Here is an 18,835-nt window from a genome sequence, read left to right as displayed (position 1 = left end):
TTGTGTTGTCCCAGTAAACTGCCCGTATTTCAACTCTCGAGGTTTCTGGTTTTTCTTCTTTTCTCCTTTCTGATTCTCCTCCCCATCCCACCAGAGTGGGGCGGGAGAAGTGAGCAGGCGGCTGCGTGGTCCTTTGTTACCGGCTGGGCTGAAGCCACACAAAAAACATGGGGTGGATCTTCATCACAGAATTCTACACCTTAGAGTAAGTAAAACTGTGGTCACAAAGCACTTTGCAAGTTGTTTTGCACAATTCGTTGCTGGCATGCAGCCAGCGATAGGAGCTGCAGTCCAGCTTGCTCTAGCTGCCAGTGTTCTGTTGTGTAGGAAGTGAGCCCAAAATAGCATGTCTTCTTACTACCTCCCTTCAGGGTGCTTTAACAGTTTCTTAAAGGTCAGTAGAAACTAGTATCAATTAAAGTAGCTTTGTGTCTGCTTTTAATATACGCTCTTACAAGAAGTTGCTTTGAAATGCAATTCCGCTACCTCGTTCCCTGGAATACTCTGTGAAGTTTTGGCTGTATGTGAGGATCCAAGGCAAGGTGATTTGCTGATGTCTCATGAGTCAACATTAAGCTAGCCTGGTTAAGTAAGCTAAAAATGCTGTCTTGGTCAGTTTGCTCTGGCAGGAGTAGTATCGTAACATGTATTCATTCATTAGCCTGGCATAAAGTAAACGTGCCCTTAGAATTGGAAATAGCCAGTCTGGCTCCTAGTCATTTGATCTGCTCACGAGCACAGTCTCTCTTGAATATTCTGCTTGGTTTATAAATCAGTCAAAAGGTAGAGTATTCTGGTGGTAGCTAACATATATTTATGAGATAGAACTGGAAAAAAAAAAATTGAGGAGAGGATTTTGAGTTTTTCTTTCATTTAAAGATGAAGTGGAGTTTCACTGGGAGTTTAGTGACAACTTGATATCATTTAGACAGTGATCCATCTGAAGAAAGATTAATGTTAATTAAAGTGGCATTGGAGAACTTCAGCAGATGACAGCAGCCAAGCTGGCTACAAGCTATTTTTAGAAAATTGACTTCATTGCATTCAGTATGACTCATTTATTAAGTTAACGGATGAATCAATAGCTCAGCTTCTTATGGCAGTCACAGAATGTGGAACTGTATACAAAGACTATATTCATATCTTTGGTCAGAATTCAAATTATAAAAGCGAACCAGTATTGATTCAGTCCAAGTGCACAAGTGCCTTGCACATGATGTAGCTATGCAATAATAACCCAGGGAGTCCATCAGCACATGCATATATACAGGGGCACAGGGGAAAACCAGTCAGAAGTCCAACTTGCAACTACATGGAAAATAACACTGTGATAATTTTAACCTTATATCCAGAACAAATGTTTTAAAAATGAGACATTAAATTTCTGGTTTAGATAACATATTGAAACATACAGCAAACAGGTCATAAAAGGGTAACTTACTAAAATAATGAATAGTTTATTGTTATAACAGTTGTAATTTATTTCTCTCTAATTTTTATCTTCTCAAGTTCTCTTCCCTTTTGGGCTGTAGTTCATTGTTTCTTGCCTCCATTTGAGCACAGTTCTTCCTGGTTTTTAACTCTCCTTAACTTGGATGAAGTTCAGGTTTTCCCTCTTCAGTGATACTCTGCTTTAATTTGTGAAATAGTAAAGCTTCCATCTGTTCCAGTACAACTGTATTGGCCTCACTTTGGTTTATTTCCTATATTTTGCTAATTTTTTAGGTTGCTATAGAAACCTTGCTTTCCACATTCTCGTGAATCCTTTTTTTGAACTTCCTGCAAACCTAGCGTATGCATTATGTGTCAACCTGAGATGCACTTTTTTCCTGAAATAGTTTCCCTATAAAAGACATGAAGTTTCTATTCTTTCACAAACTCCTGTGCAAATAGTTATATGAGATTTATTATTTCCTAATTATTTCAATGGAATTTGTATCCTATCTTTTCTGATTCTCTCGTCAAAGACATTCACCAGTTTAGCCCAGTATAAGGTGTGGTTCTTCGTTTTTATTGTGTCAGCTCTAATTTCTACATCTAGGAATAATTTCACCTCTCTTCTGCAAAGGGATTAGAGAACTGGGGTGTCTGTATTACATGCTGGGTATGATACAGACCTGATGAGACTGATGTCTATCGAAATTTGAATATAAATTGTGGGACCTTTCAGAGATTATCTGTTACATATACACATGTGAAAAATTAAAGATAACTAGTATTTAAAATAATTTTATTGTGGCTTGCTGGTGCTATTAGTGTGGCTTGCTATAGTATGAAAATGCTGCAGTTTGGGAGAGAAAGACTTTGTGCATTAGGTATCTACAGATGAAGTTTGTGACTGTCTTTTCAGCTTACTGGGAGTAGTTGGCTGTATATTTAGCTTTGCTCTTGGTTGTGTATTTGTTCTGAGAGAAAATGCATTTATATTGTAGGATGCTGGATGTTGTGTTGTTCAACTAGAGAAAAATGTAATAAAATCTATAATAAAACTAAAATGTATGAAAGATGAAGAATGAACCTGCACAAAAATTGGGTCCCTGATGAACTGAATTCTGGCCCTTCTAACATGTACTTTGCTGCATTATATTCTAGTGTACAAAGCCCACAGTAGTTAATGTGTACTCATGCTAGCTGGTCCTGATCACAGTGTAATTGCTTCTTGAAACACTGTGATAAAAAAAGTTACTGTAAAATGTTCTAACAAAACCAACCTGCAGAGAGAGGTTGCTCCCAAGAAAATGAAAGATGCATGCCATGTGCAAGTCCTCTGTCACAGACTGTGTATCATCCTGTAGCTGAAATCTCGTTGTGTGTGTAATTGTCTGGTCTCTGTTCTTTCAGGTGTCAGTGATCAAATCAAGGATTTGAAAAATAACAAGTAAACTTGCAGACAGGTCACAGTTGATAGTGACACTTAAATGTAATTCAGAGAAATACTTGAAATATAAAGTTTTCCTTAAGTTGGACATACCAATTAATATATTGATTTTTCAGTTTGCCTTGATTTTGCTGTTCTTTCTTACCATTCATCAGATAGTTTTGGTTTTTCCCCATAACTTGTGTGTGTGTGTGTGAGACATTGTGTAGTCCCTTATACTGCGGACTTACCTGGCTATGGGAGATTCATAATAGCCATTTGGTAACACCAAACTAAGTGCTTTCAAATTTATTTTCAGAGTGTTTACCATGAGGTTGGAATGAACTGGGATTTATGATTTTTGAATGAAGAGTATGCAGCATGTTTCACAATTGGTTCTGCCTCTTAAGTTTGTTTGGCGAGTGAATTGTATGGCATAATATTTTGTGCATGACATTGAAGCTAATCAAGACATTTTGCCAGAAAAAAGCGGACTGTTCTTAAAATCTATTTATATGTTATTGTTCACTAGTCACAGGCTACCAAATAGGCAGCTTAAATCCATTTTTCTCATAGCTACATTATTATATAGTAAAAACAAAAATACTGTTCCCCACATATGTCATACTTATGGCCAGTAGAAGAGTTCAGGCTGTGTTAACTGGATCCTTCCAGTGTGTGTGATGCCTTTAAACTTCTGTGAAACTCACAAGCAAACTTCATACACAAAGTCAGATGTCTTTATTATATCTTCTGTAGTACCAGATTTAACTGGCAATCTGTTGTGGTGGATCTCTCTTCCTGGAGTTATAAGATGGAGTGAAATCTAATGTTCTGAAATAAAGAAAGTATAGACTTCCTTAAAAACTTCATTTCAGCTCTGAGGCATTTATAGAATTGGATATTTATGTGTCTCTGCTTCTTTCAGTTTCAAATTTGTTATTATTTATGTATGTAGTCTGGATTTTCAAGCTAAATATGTCAGTGTAGGATCCAAAATTTATTAAGATAGATATGGTGAGATGGAGCTAGAGGTGAGGGATTGTTTATTTAACCAGTAACATAACTTTTAATATATCTTTCCAAAAGGTGGAGTTGTGGTAACTGACATTTTATCTTAAAATGTGCTACCATTTGGACTGCAACTTGGCAGATTCAGAGTATGTTAAACTCTTGACACAAAACTTTGCAGAAGTATTTGCAGAAAATGATGCTCGTTAATGGTTTAAGCAAGCCAGATGAGTTTACTGAGTCAATTATTTTGTTTTTTAAATTTTTTTTCTGATGTATTCCAAGAAAGTGTGTAGTAGTTGTGCTGAGGGTGGCCAGTAAGGAAATCTACTAGGTGGAGTTCCCTGCTGGTGGAGTGCTGTCAGCAGAGGCTCCATCCTCCCCTTCTGCTGGAGGTTAGAAAATCAATGAAGTTGTTTTTTTGGTACTCCGGAGCGCGGACAGGAATGGATCTGAAAGAACTAAATAAAAAATGTTTTTTTTATGGACCTCATTCCAGGAGCAATACAACTGGTCATGTGCAATAACATGCACTGATCTGAGCCATACCTTGTGACGGTATTATGAAGCAATCCTTCGTCATGATGTTAAAACCAATTTCTTGTAGCTATCCCTGGAAACGCTATTTGAACAAAGATCAGGTGTAGTGAAGAATAAAAGCTCATGTTTGTACTTGCACTGGCAAAAAAAAGTTTCAGTTCTCAAACTGTCAACTCCATTGATGATTAGCAGTAATGGAAGTTGTAGAGGAAATAGGAGAGAGCAGTTGCTACACTCTTAATTTTTCATGATGAATTTGAATGCTGTAATGTCTGGACCTTGTCTCTACCTCAGAAATCGTACTTGATATTACTTGGAGCAGTGATGGACTTCAGACTTGACTTCTATGTAGACTTCATCTGTTTAAAGCCGTCAAACCATTCATTTCTGAGAGTGACTTAATTGTAGAGAGATGGAAAGGCAGGACTTATGGGGTAAATCTTAATGTATTTTCTGTGTTACTCTCTTCTCCCCTTTTGGGGTTGAGTAAACAATATGTAATAATTTCAAGATTGAATATAAGGAAATACATCTGTGTAGAAATGCTGACAATTGGAAGGAAGAATTCCAATGATAGGGAGATAATACAAATAACATATTTGATAGCTGTCTACTGCTTTATAATAAATAGTTTCTTACGTGATTTCCATTTCTGTAGGACCCAGAAAATGACTAGTGTTACTGTGCAGAGCCAGCAGGGAGGTCATTAGTGCAGTCATATTTTTAGGTCTGAATTGTCACTATCAATGATACTGCTTCGTGAACTAAAAGAACCCATGTCTTCACGTCTCTGGGGAAAATGTAATATTTACCACCATTTACAGTAGATGCTATTCATGCATCTTCAGTATGTGAACTATTCTTTACCATAAACTTTTGCAGGATGTAGACAAGTAAGTTCAGTAAGATCAATGTAGAACAACCCCCCCTATTTTTCTACATCAGTGCCAACTATTCCACATCACCCACTTTTTATTACCAATCATGAACTCCAGAGACTTTTCAAACATGGAAGCCATAGAGTCTGTGTGGTTTGTGAGGTCTGTACATGCACGTCTACTTAAAAAATTTCAATTTCTAGAATTGCATCTGGATGCATTTGAGACTGTATAGCAGCTTAGTGAAATACTGAGCACAAAGCACATCAGGCTTCAAATATTTAAACTTATCCATATGACTTAGACAACAAACAAGAAATCATAGAATATGATAACTGATCACTGTTAATGTAAAGAATAACATCCTGGTGATGGTAGTTCTGCTTGGTTGACCTAATTCTTATTTTTCAGGCTCATGAAAGACAATTTGTTTCTAATCTTTACACTAATCACATGAAGATTTTTCTTTGGATAAAGAAAGGAAAGGAGGTTTTTTGCTGTTGTTTTGGGGCTTGGTGGGTTTTACCTCTAAATTGGTAGGAGGGATATTTGTGTTTTGGAACAAGTCATGACACTGTTAACATGCTGTGCTTTGTGTTACTGATTTTGAGAACATTTTTCTTCTGATTTCAGAGAATATTTTTCTTCTCCTGATTTCAGGTTGGGTGGGACTATATCTGCATACAAGATAGTGCCAGATGAAATAGAAGAAATCAAGGTACAGTATTACTGCCTTTCAACACTGAATTTCTTTGCTTGGAGAATTACATAAATGCTACATTAAAAAGACATGTTATTTCTTGCTTTGAAGTGTATCATGGGGGGGAAGTGTCTAAAATAAAGTTATTAGATGCATATTTAGGCATCTAAAATATAATTTTTGTTATTTTTATAAGTACAGTTTACCTTCAGCTTAAGTTTACTTCAGTATGGTTTGTTTGATGCCAAAAATTTGTGTAATTCAACATATTTCTGTTTTGTTACCTGAAGACAGGTGCAGGACTACTGTGAACTTCGAGTTATATTTTCATAACAAAAAAAGATTAAATGTAGTGTCCTTTTGCTTTTGAGATCATTAGCACATTCTTTTTTTTCAATATTATCTGTCTTAAGAAGGGGATAGTATGAAGTCATTGGTACTCAGAATCATTAAAAGCTCTTTGGTTTTGGGGAGTGACAACAAAAAATACTGAAGTTTACCTCCAACGCAATGTGCATTGTAACAAAACTCACTTTAGCTGAGTCCATTCATGGAAAGTGCTGCAGCAATTTGTGTCAATTTTGTTCTTCAGTGGAGGAAAAGATGGGTACTAGGTGGGAATTTGGCCTAGATCGGGTAGCATGGTCTGTGTAGCTGGTTCTTTATTTGATTGGTAGTCAATCAGTCTGATATATTGCTTGCTCATTGTGATTACTTAACCCATTGTGCTGTTTCATATACTCATTTTCAGTTGTGCAAACAGAGTGAAGAGTAGTTTAAAATCTAGTAAAGGGAAGTGGTTGCATAATCATCTGATCTAGACATGACTTTGCAGTGTGTGAAGTTGTGAGGATTTATTAGGATAGATCCAATATTTAAACTTTGGTATTAGAAAGAAAGAAGTTTTTCAAAACTTATTAGTGTTATGTAATGTTTTCATGATGTTCAGAGAACTGCACCAAAACTATAAAAACAAAGCTGACAAAAACCCTAAGCCATAATCTTTCTCCTTTAATGTAAGAAATCCAAACCCACTGACATTTTGCTAATGTTGAAGATGGAGAAAAGGAAGCTGGTATTTCTGGCTTCTTTGTGCAAACTGAGTTCAGTGAACAAAGAAAAATGGAATGCTGGGAAATAAGTAATTTTATTTTTAGGAATTTACTGTATTAGGCAAGATCAGTAGTCACAGGAATGTGTTTCCCCCCTGCCAAGGAGGCCTGTTCTGATTTTGCAGCTCTTTCTTACTCAGCTGGTGTTTAAATGCTTGAGATCCTAGGAAACAGCAAAGGATGGGTTACTCATGTAAGTGTGGAGGGAGGATTATATTGTTCTAAGTCAGAGCTATTTAAAGTGTTAGGAAAAAATCACCTCCTTAACTTGTTTCTGGTAGCTGTCTTGTCTTGTTCAGGTAATGGGTTTTTTAGGTTGTGACTGAAGTCAGCCCACTTCTCACACCTTAAATGATTTAACTTCTCAAGCTGTAATAAAATAGGTATTTTTCACATGAAATAAAGCACTACCGGAAGATGCTAAGGCACACTAGCAGCGAGTATAATGGACAAATCTGTATCAAATATGGAAAAGTATTCTTTTGTATATATGTATTTTGAATAGCAGCTGGCAAACAGGGAGAGTGAGTATCCTTGCGGTAAATATAGGGGGATTCTTAACTTCTGAAAGGTTCTCCAAGCAGATTTGAGTAGAAAAAGGAGAGAGGAGAAAATAAAAGAGAAAGCAAATGAGATTATTGGAATGTTACTTCTAGAGAGGACAATCTTCTTCCATGCACAATGGTTCAGTTATTTTGCCTCACAACTATCCCTCCCTTATTTAAACATGAAATATTAAGGGGTTTAATTTGATGAAATATGCAAGAAGAATAGCTCTGTTTTTAATATATGATTTAACTTGGCAGGTTGATGAATTATATTCACAGGAGTTGGAATATTCATGTTTTCTGATAGTCCTTACAAAGTAAACTACTTGCTTAAATGGCAAAGGAGGGTACTTCATCAGGCAGAGAGCAATAATTAGTATGACAAACAAGAAGTCTCTTTGACAGCGTTTCCATATATTCTAGAAAAGGTGGTAGATTAACCTCTTTTACAGCTCAAAATAATTTGAGGAAAACAGATGTATTGATTTTGTTAATTCACGTAATTGCATCTTAGGTAGAACACCATTGTAAGCAGAGACTGTATCTCTGAGTTTTTGGAAGAGGAAAAACTCTGTAAGCCTTAATATACCTGCCAGTTGAAAAGTATCTTTAGAAGATTAATGAAATGCATGTTTCTAAATGATTATACATGTTATTTTTTAAATTACTAATATATATATATGAGAATTTATTTGTCTATATTGCAATACTCAGCAAATTTTAACATGTGTTTATGATGTTTCCATTCTGGAGTGTTTAGAACATATTTATCCTTGCATGTGAGTGTGATTTTACTATGTATATATATGTACTGTGAGATCATATATAGTTTACATATCTAGAATATTGCCTGAATATATATGTGTCTATTTCTTTGAATGAGTGTATATGGTCAGTGTTGGGTGTAATCAGTGCATCCTGCTTACCAAAATTAAGTAGTGTCTGGAGTGCTTATAGGTATATGAATTAAGAGTATTTATGGCAGAAGTGATAGCATGTACCCTAACTACCCTCATGCACCTTACCAAGGTTAGGAAGAATGGTGTGGAACCAATCACCGCTACCATTCCTCAGCATCTGTATCAGTCTGAAATTGAGTGTGATCTAACTTACCTTCCCTAGATTTTTGTCATAGGTGCGTAGGTTCCCAAAGTGAGAGCACTCGACAGGTAACCATATGAAGATACCATCACAGGTTTCCCCCGAAAGCTTTTGTAGAAGGTAGAAATGTCTTCTATCACAGGATCTTCTTCTCTTATTGATGCAGGACCAACGCGTCGATAAGAGAAGCTTTCAGAGGGGGAAAACCCGAGTGAATGCCTAAATGGTTGTACTGCCATCTGCATTCCTGTAATTTCTCTACACCAGTTAAAGCAATGGCTCTTCATTTCCAGTACCTGCTGGTTTTAAAATACTGCAGGAACTGATGAAGACAGTAAATATAGGAATTACAGCATACTTCTCAGAAAACGTCACTGTTTTGACTTTTTCTAGAGTTCTATTCTCATCAGAATTATTCATGCTGTAAGCAAGGAGCTTTTCAAACTTGCAAAAATGCATTGGCAGATTTCAGCCTTGCTCCTCATCCACTGTAGTAGTATATTGTGCCTAAAGGAGAGGTCTTCTAAACCAAATAATTTCGTGTACGTAGGGACTGGTGAGCATATCAGGCAACACTGGTTTTGAAGAACATCTTCTGGTTGGAAATGAAAGTAGTTGCATTTCAGAGAAAAAGAATAGCATCAAACTTAACATTTCTTTATTTTTAGTTAATGATATTCATGACAAAATACAATTTTGTTTACAATGTGGAGTTTGCCTCAAGTGTAAAGAGCAATTTATGACTATTACTGATGCGGGAAAGTTGGTGTGATGTGCCTGTAGAGAGTTTTATATGTCAACAGTAGCATCTTATGGTTTATAATACCATGAGAGATGCTCTTTTGATTGCAGCATTCTGTCATTACAAAGGAAATACATGAAGTTGTAAAGAATTGTTATTCCAGAGGAAGACTTGGTGAATGAAAAGACCACTCATTAACAGATTTCTAAAAAAAATACTTGGTTTGCTACGATTTTCAAGGCAACAGCAGAAAGGAATTTAATTGTTTTGGTTTTGTTTTTTTAAGTGCTTCCCCATATGCTTTTCATGTAGGCATATACATGCATCTCATCATCTCAAGACCAGAAATTAATTTGGCAGCAGGTGTTCAATTGATAAAAGTAATATGCACAAGAAAGACATTGCCATTGTATTTCATTCTTGTAATACGGGTGGTACAAGACAGATATTCCAGTGTAGAGAACAAGGTTAAATGGTTGCCTCCTCTGGTAGTTAATTTTAAGAAACCTTATTAGAAATTTTTCTTAGTACTGGTTGTAGATTTGTAAATTTAGATGTAAAGCAGCTCTAGAGGAAGATGGGAATTTTTTTAGTTCCATTATCCACCCTTTCACACAGAGACATACTTTTTGCTCCTCAAAGAACACTCATAATTCTTCTATACTTGGTCTTTAAATGAAAGCACATGTGCATCAGGTATTAAAGGCTATATTTAACACTAAAGACCTTTTCCCCTGAATAATGATAGGATAGCACTCTTTTTTTTTTTCTTCAGAAGTATGTGTTCCCTTAATAGTTTAATATATGAAAATCCTTTTCATGAGTAGCTGAAACACACTCCTCTCAGATTGTCTTCAGTCTGTGAGGCAACACACTACAGTGATAAAGATCCAAGAGCAGAAAATTACAAAAAATGTTGGAGAGAGGGAGGTAGCCAGAAGGGAAATGAGGAACACTCTTCTTAGAGGTCAGTTGCTCTAGATGACTGAGGAATTAATGAGATTTTAACTTTTCCACACAGTTGTATTTAGGAACATCTTACGAACAAAGTGAGCAGTGAGCTGCATTTCAGAGCAAAGCTGGACTCTCTGCCTTCAAAAATATGCATCTTTGAAATGATTACAAATAAAATCAGTTTATTCGGACACTTTCTTGGAGATCATCTTGTTTGTAGACCTTGTGGTGTTATATACCTACATAATACTGTATGCCAGAATCTGTTTGTTATGCCGGCAGGAGTAGCTGATGAAGCTCATGCAACCTCTCTCTGTGTGCAGCCAAGAGATACTGGCCTTGATCCTTCAAAGCATTTTCATGTTTATCAACGTGTGGAAAAAATAAGTAGCAATTTGTCAACAAGTGCCAGTTTATGATCCTGTATCAAAAAACCATGAATGAAAGAAAGGTAATCATTAGTACTGTGGTGGACAGTCCATAAGAACAGAATAGTGATTCAAAATATTCAGACTTCACAAAACTGGCTTCGTATCTTGTTAGTAGGCAGTAGGGCATTTAAATATTTCTTGCATCTTCTACAGAATCAACAATGCATTGCATAAACAGAGATGTGCTGTCATCCCAGTTTTGCATAAGACTTCTGAATCTGCTTTCTTTCATCATGGTATTGGTGTCCATCTGCTAAGTGTATCAGCATTTGCCGAGGGTCTCCACAACAGGTTTCTCCAAGGTTTATGATGGGAGGCATCACAACTTGGTGGTAAGGCTGAGGTTATTGCTCTGTGTATCTGGATCCAGCACAAACAAAAAATAGATTTCCCTCCAGTGACCTTTCAGAATAAGAGTTTTTTTTGAAGAGGCTCAAGATGTTTGAAGTATGCACTCCCACCAATCCCATTACTGAGAAAGGTAAATCACCAAGAAGCTTTACTATTTGCCTTGCAGGAAGGACAATTCTGGTTCTCAGTTTTTCTGCCAATGTTTTCCTTCTTCTACCTCTCAGATTAAAATTACTAACTCATGGCACAAGACCTCTTACTGAGTAGCATGACATAAAAGGATATTGTCAATTGAATGTCTAATGAGTATTAACAAGTAGTGTCCCCATAGACTCCAAAGCTTACAGATAGAAGTTGAAAAAGATTTAAAGGCAATGTGTGATGGTCCCATGTTCTTCCATGATTAGATTACTAGTCATGCTGGACTGTGTACTGGCTAAAACTGAGGGCTTGTCTTTTAACTCTTAACATGCTTTCAGAGTCTAACCCTCCAGTAGACAGTTTCATTGTGCTCCTGCGGCCAGGAAAAGAAGGTTTCTAAAAGCATTTGCAAGTGTCCCAACCAGTAACAAAAAATAGACACTATTCTGAGGTCTTAATTTAGTTATGAAATCCCTGATAAACTTCCAGGTTTGGATCTCCTACTTGGTTCTCAGGTTTCCATAAAGGAGACTTTTTTTTATGGCCATGAATCCAGCTAGGACAATTGAGAAGTGGGATGTGTTACGCTAGAAAAATTTTACATCTCGTCATATTTCCCTGTAATTAAGGTTTACCTGATGTACACACAGATTTCTTCACAAGTTAATTTCTAAATCCTGCGTTAGCAGAGTCAATCACTGATTAGTATTCTTTTTCAAGCTACATATGACTCACAAAAAATGTAGATTACATTGTTTAGATGACAGAAAGAACTTAGCATTTTTACTTGCTGTATTAATCCTTAAATGATCTTGCAGAGTTTTGTTGTTTCCATGCTGGAAAGAATGAAAGGTTTGTGTGTGAGATAATGTGACAAAATCATGAAAAACATTACATGAAACAGAGAATTACTTTTCTTTGTTTGTCCCTGTGTATGCATTCATGCTATAAGCACATATATAGAGTCACTTAGCTAGAAATTTACACCCCTTGCAGTACTCATAATGTGCTTTTAGCTCTTTCTCCACCCATGCCATGCATTTGTGCTTTGTTCTTTTAGTTCTTGTCAACAGCTGATTATATTATATTAAATTGTATCATATGATATTGCTTCTAGTTGACTGTGATTTCATTATCTGTTGTGTTAGGTCAGTTTTTCTTCTCACTAGTTTTTTGTTGTTTTAAGCTAGTTTTGTTTCTTCTAAAACTGATTTTCCCCCTTCTTCTGGGAAGCACAGTCTGTATTACACAGGGTTCTGGCTTAGAATCTAGGGTTTTGGTGCCAAGCTTGGCTGTGCAAGCCTGAACCACTGTCCAGGCACACTCTCACACCAGCGAAATATGAGTGTTTCATAAGAATGCCTTTTCTATTGTGGGATCTTTTTTTTCCCACCTATTAAGCCAGTAGTTGTTGTGGATATCGGTTTTGACTCTTGGATTGTTTCTGCTCTAATAGGTTTGAGACTCTTTTTGCTTGAGGAACATGACAGTTCTCCATGCTATAGCTATTGCTATCTCAAGTTTTTGTATAGAAACTCCTTAGGGAGTACTCACTGAAGGGGCTTTTCATCTGTTTCTCTTATCTTCTGTGGATGATGGATACTTACTGCAATCACAGACCTCTCAACCAAAAAAAACCATCTGTACAAAAAGAATGTAAAATGAGAGACATCCAAAGCATCTGTATTGCTGTTCCCTGATTATTGGACAACAGGATTCAGCCCTGCCCTTGTGGATGTTCCCTGGCATTTGATGGGATTTCTTTTAGGCCCAGGCAGTTGCTTGTCATTACCAGTATTACAGACATACTCCAGTTTTCCTGTCTGCCTTGCTGCTTCTGTACTGTTTTGAGAGCTGTGCATGATGTAAGCCAAGCAGCGTGGGCAGGGGAAGATGAGCATCCGCTCCTTTTGGCATCTGGCACTGAAGAGGCCAATTTAACTTTTTTTGATTTGGAAGAGACACTGGCAAGTATCTGGGGGTGGCCCAAATTTCTTTACATCTGTTAGTGATCAAACTCTGATCACTATTAGGACTGCTGAGTGTATCGCAAGCATTCCTCTGCTTTCCTGGCAAGGACATCAAATGCCTAGATGCTCTGGATGAAAAAGTATACTCACTAACTTTCCATATGAAAATAGGAATTATCACTTCTTGTTTTCCTGCTGTCTTCCATCTTATGTTTCATAGGCTCTGTGGCCTCGGAGACTGCATGGCTCCAGAAATGACAGAGGAGACCACCTCGTCAAGCTACCTTCCTCTTACAAGCTGTCTTGAATATAGAAGATGCTGAAGCATTGTTATTAATTCCTGTTTTAATGTGAGAAGGATTTAAACTAATGCGTTTTATATTATATTGTGAAATTTGGGCTTATGAATATCCAAAAGAAGTTTAGCCTATGTTTTGCAGATCATGGAATATTGCAGTGTGGGGAAGGGAAGGGTAGGAAGATAGTGCATCCATTTAAGTTGAAATGCTATGCCAATGACAGAAAATCATTTTAGTAATATTATTATTTACTTTCCAAAGCAAACAAAATAGTTGTGTAGTTTTCCTGCAAAGAGAGAAGTAGGATGAAAAAAGAAAAATAGCTGAAAGTTAATTTACAAGACAAACCAGTATATTCTTGATCTTTCAAGCCTTTCTGGTTACCCAACATCTAAGCATTCTCAGTGCTGTTGCCCTTAAGATAGGAGACTAATATGTATCAGATTTTTTATTACCGCACTCCTGTTTGTCTATTAAATCTTTCTTCACTAAATACGTTAGAAGCAAACAAGAAGAGATTTCAAATATCTTGTTGCTTTCCAGCATAAAAAATATCTCTGCTTCTCTCTGTGGCCATAGTAACCAAATTTTCTCTGACTTCCTCCTGGCTTGCTTTCATTTTCCATTTTTGCTAAATACATATCTTTGTTCCAGTCATCACCTGAAACCTAATTAGGTCTTGGGGCATCTTCTTACTTGGTCTAACACAGTTCTTGTGTCTTTTATCAGAGCTGGTATACTGGGCAATGTTTTCAGTGGCTTCCGTTCTCACTAGAAAAGTCAGTTCTTAAATGGGATCTCACTTAGCCTGAATGAGAGGAGAAAACATAGCTCAGCTTCATTAAGCAGCAAATAGATTTTGGCAAGTATATAAGTAAATTGTGTTTATATAAAAGCCCTAATCATTTTCCATATGAACTGTTATGTTAAGTTTTTTGATTATATTTACCCTATGAGAATGTATTTCGGTGACCTCTTTTTTGAGATCTATGAAGTAAATGTAATGTTGTCCTATCATAAATAATAATGTCATAATTGGTTAGGGGCTTGACTGAGTTTGAGGGAGATCTACAGTATGATCTTGTGGTAAATAGCTTTCTGAAAATTCTTTCTTTTTATAATTGTCAAAATAGATGAATACTGGTAATGTATATATAGGAAAAAAGGAGATCAGTTGTTTTTTTCAGGTTCTACAGATATTTACAGGTAGTGTCTTAGAGAATTATGAAAATTATTATTTGTAGAGAAATGAAGTATAACTGCAAATAAGGACATTGAAATACTGAGTGATTGGGTGACAAACCATCTGATGAACTTCAATGGAGGTAAATGTTAAGTGATGTGTATAGGAGGGGATTTAAAAAAAAAAAAGACTGTGAAGAATTATTAGGAAAGGAGCCAAGACTAGAGCGCAAAACCTTTTTTGTTACGTATGAGCCTCTGGTGCCCCACCATATACAATGGTGTGTGAAAGACTGATCCCGCTAATCACAAAAATTGACACAGTAGGACTGAAAAAGATTTAGAGTCAGATTATAAAAATTGTCTGATTTATAGAAGAACTTCCATATGAGAGACAGATAGAAAGACTGGCACAGGAACGTCCACAAATGGCACATTTGGTTGCATTTCAGCAACATTCTTCATTATTTCTACTGCACTTTTAAAATTAACTCTCATGCTTAATTTATACAAATTGTAAGACTGCCTGGAAGCAGGCACTGAAACTTTGACTCTATGTCTTCTGTTGGTTGATAATCTACTGATTGGGGGGGGGGGGAAGAAAGGCATTCTTAATAACAGAAAGCATTCACTTAAAACTGCTGAAGCTGAAACCTTATCTGGTTATAACACAGCAGTCATCTCTCCATCAGAAACCAGTTCAATAGATTGTATTTTTCTGAAAAAGATTTGTAACTGGTAGACTGCAGATAATTCTGCTAAAATAGTGTAGTTTATTTTGCTTTCATAGCATGTTTTCTGTCTAGATGCTTTTTTATGTTGTGTTTTAATGGCTTGATTGGAAAAACACAGTAGGAAGACACTAAAGACTACACATGCCTCCCTGTGATATGCAAGCTTGTAAACTGTATTAATAGAGTGAAGCTTAGTACTTCATTGTGTGATTACACCTAATTAAATGTCTCTGATGATTAAAATTTTTTGTGGTGCTCTAATCCTATTAGTTACCCTATCATATGTAAGGTCCACTGTCTAAAACAGAATAGGAAACATGAAATGTTTTTAACAGAAAGCCAACCAAAACCTTCCTTCAGGGAAATATCATAAGGGAATGGTGTAAAATAGTATTAACAGACATGTTGAACCATGTGGCTAGAGGCATTTTGTTTGCTCAGATGCTTTTTTTATTAGATGCACCAGGTTCATCTAGATGAGATTTCATGCTGATGAGCTGTGTCTGAGCACAGATGTAAAATGGAAAGTTTTAAGTGGATTCTATGTGTTATTGAGTATGTTGGGTAAGTGGCTCATCTCATCTCTGACAGTGCATGGAGCTGGAATGTTGGCTTAACTCATGCCCTAAAGGCTTCCACAAATGGATGTCTTCTAGCTAAACAAAATCAGAGCAAAGTGTGTGGAGACGAAGTTAAAAATGCCTTCCCTAGCCCTAGCCATTTCATCCCTAGTGCCAAGAACTGAACATTTATCTCGAGCTGTGTCTGTGTTACCAAGTCATGCAAACCAATAATATGCATCTATCTATAAAGTAAAGCATTTGGTACTGGAGATCCAGCATCCACATCGTATGTTCTTTGATATGTTTTATTTTGAACTACTTCTAGTATGATTCTGTGAACTGTGTGCCTGTTAACAACTGGAACAGATTAATGTACTGCTGAAAGTCCATCTTCCAAGTAAGTTTTATCTGAAAGGTTTCCAGTTCATATGCTTAAAGACTACTTTGCGATATGAACCAAAGTCTGGTAAGCAGAGATCTGTCAAGAGTGCGCTGCTGTTTTGAGCTAACAGGCTATGGTAGACATGTCTCCAACCTCCAGCATGTATATTCTCATACCACAATATATCAAGGTTACAAATAATATGAAATTCATAATATAGTACGATCATTACCAGTGAAACACTGTTGTCTGAGCTAAATACTTATAGAGTGCCCAGCCATGCTGTCAGACTATTGAAAAGAAAAAAAAAAAAAGATGGTCTAGACCAGTAGCTTCCAAACTTTATGATGGTGCATCCCATCAGTAAAAAATTTTTGAGCACACACTCCACAATATATGTATATTCTAATATTTTCTCCATGTACCTTAGTGAATCATAGAATCATTTACGTTGGAAAAGACCCTTAATATCATCGAGTCCAACTGTAAACCTAACACTGCCAAGTCCACCACCACTAAACCATGTCCCTAAGCACCACATCTACATGTCCTTTAAATACCTCCAGGGATGGTGACTCAACCACTTCCTTGGGCAGCCTGTTCCAATGCTTGACAACCCTTGCAGTGAAGAAATTTTTACCAATACCCAATCTGAACCTCCTCTGGCGCAATTTGAGGCTGTCTCCTGTCATCCTATCTCTTGTTACTTGGGACAGGAGGCCTACACCCACCTTGCTACAACCTCCTCTCAGGTAGTTGTAGAGAGCGGTAAGGTCTCCCCTCAGCCTCCTTTTCTCCAGGCTGAACAACCCCATTTCCCTCAGCCGCTCGTCCTCATAGGACTTGTTCTCTAGACCCTTCATCAGCTTTGTTGCTCTTCTTTGGACATGCTCCATCACCTCAATGTCTTTCTTGTAGCAACAGGCCCAAAACTGAACACAGTATTTGAGGTACGGCCTCACCAGTGCCGAGTACAGGGGAACAATCACTTCCCTGCTCCTGCTGGCCACACTATTTCTGACACAAGCCAGAATGCCGTTGGCCACCTGGGCACAGTGCTGGCTCATATTCAGCCAGCTGTCAACTGGCACCCCCAGGTCCTTTTCTGCCAGGCAGCTTTCCATCCACTCTTCCCCAAGCCTGTAGAGCTGCATGGGGTTGCTGTGACCAAAGTGCAGGACCCAGCACTTGGCCTTGTTGAACTTCATACGATTGGCCTCAGCCCATCGATCCAGCCTGTCCAGATCCCTCTGTAGAGCCTTCCTACCCTCAAGCAGATCAACCCTCCCTCCCAGCTTGGTGTCATCTGCAAACTTACTGAGGGTGCACTCGGTCCCCGTGTCCAGATCATTGATAAAGATATTAAACAGAGCTGGCCCCAATACTGAGCCCTGGGGAACACCACATGTGACCCGCCGCCAACTGGATTTAACTCCATTCACCACAACCCTTTGGGCTTGTCCATCCAGCTAGTTTTTCATCCAGCGAAGTTTATACCTGTCCAAGCCATGAGCAGCCAGTTTCTCCAGGAGAATGCTGTGGGAAACGGTGTCAAAGGCTTTACTAAAGTCCAGGTAGACAATATCTACAATCTCTACCTCATCCATTAAGGGGGTCACCTTGTCAAAGAAGGAGATAAGGTTAGTCATCATCCTGCATGCACTGCACTTTGGAGACCACTAGTTTAAACTATTGAAATAATTTACTGGTTCAGGGAGAATCACAACAGTAAGTAATGAAAAACAGCTCTGATTAGCTGGTTTCTATATTGCTCAGTCCTAATCACTCCATAGGTAATAGAATTCTTAAGAGGCATTTTGAATACTCCCATACTTCTGGTTTACATAAGTTTGGTTTTGAGTCAAGATGTTATTTTACTTCTGTGGCTGTCATAGTTTACTGAAAATCACCCAGCATTCAAAATTTCATGTGAGGTCTTTATAAAATTGCAAAAAAACACACAAATGTTACTTGAACACATTAGTATCTTAAGGAAAATCCTCTTGACAATAGGTTGTTAAAAGGATCCAGAGAAAAATTGCAGGAAGAGGTCTATTCCATGTTAAAAAATACTATATAGCAACAGTTTTAAGTGAGGAAGCCCAGTAGATATGTTAACAGGCTGAAAAGAATTCTTCCCCTGAAGCCTGCTTCTGTAACACAAGCACACAAGGAGAAAAAAGCTTTCCCAAGACCTTCCTCCTATTTTTTTCTGAGATAAAAAGTCTTATTGTGTTAATTAGCATTGATAACGACCATATTTTATCTGGTTGTTTAGTTTGTGTGAGCCGTAGTTTATGGAACTATTTCTCTTCATGGCTTTTACATAAGGGAGCTAA

At 37.3% G+C, this 18,835-nt stretch overlaps 1 protein-coding gene across 1 annotated transcript in view; it reads left to right on the top strand.

Moving 5' to 3' along the window:
- Nucleotides 1–18,835, top strand: part of GPHN (gephyrin) — a 220,178-nt gene that overhangs the window by 27,620 nt on the left and 173,723 nt on the right. The window contains exon 3 of the mRNA XM_010574278.1: nt 5,947–6,004. Within this exon, the coding sequence (XP_010572580.1) occupies nt 5,947–6,004 (58 nt within the window). The remainder of the gene's footprint in view (nt 1–5,946; nt 6,005–18,835) is intronic.

The sequence above is a fragment of the Haliaeetus leucocephalus genome, unplaced genomic scaffold, assembly GCF_000737465.1.
Source record: "Haliaeetus leucocephalus isolate CR32 unplaced genomic scaffold, Haliaeetus_leucocephalus-4.0 Scaffold417, whole genome shotgun sequence".
Lineage (NCBI taxonomy): Eukaryota > Metazoa > Chordata > Aves > Accipitriformes > Accipitridae > Haliaeetus > Haliaeetus leucocephalus.
This window is presented reverse-complemented; position numbering and strand designations above follow the sequence as displayed.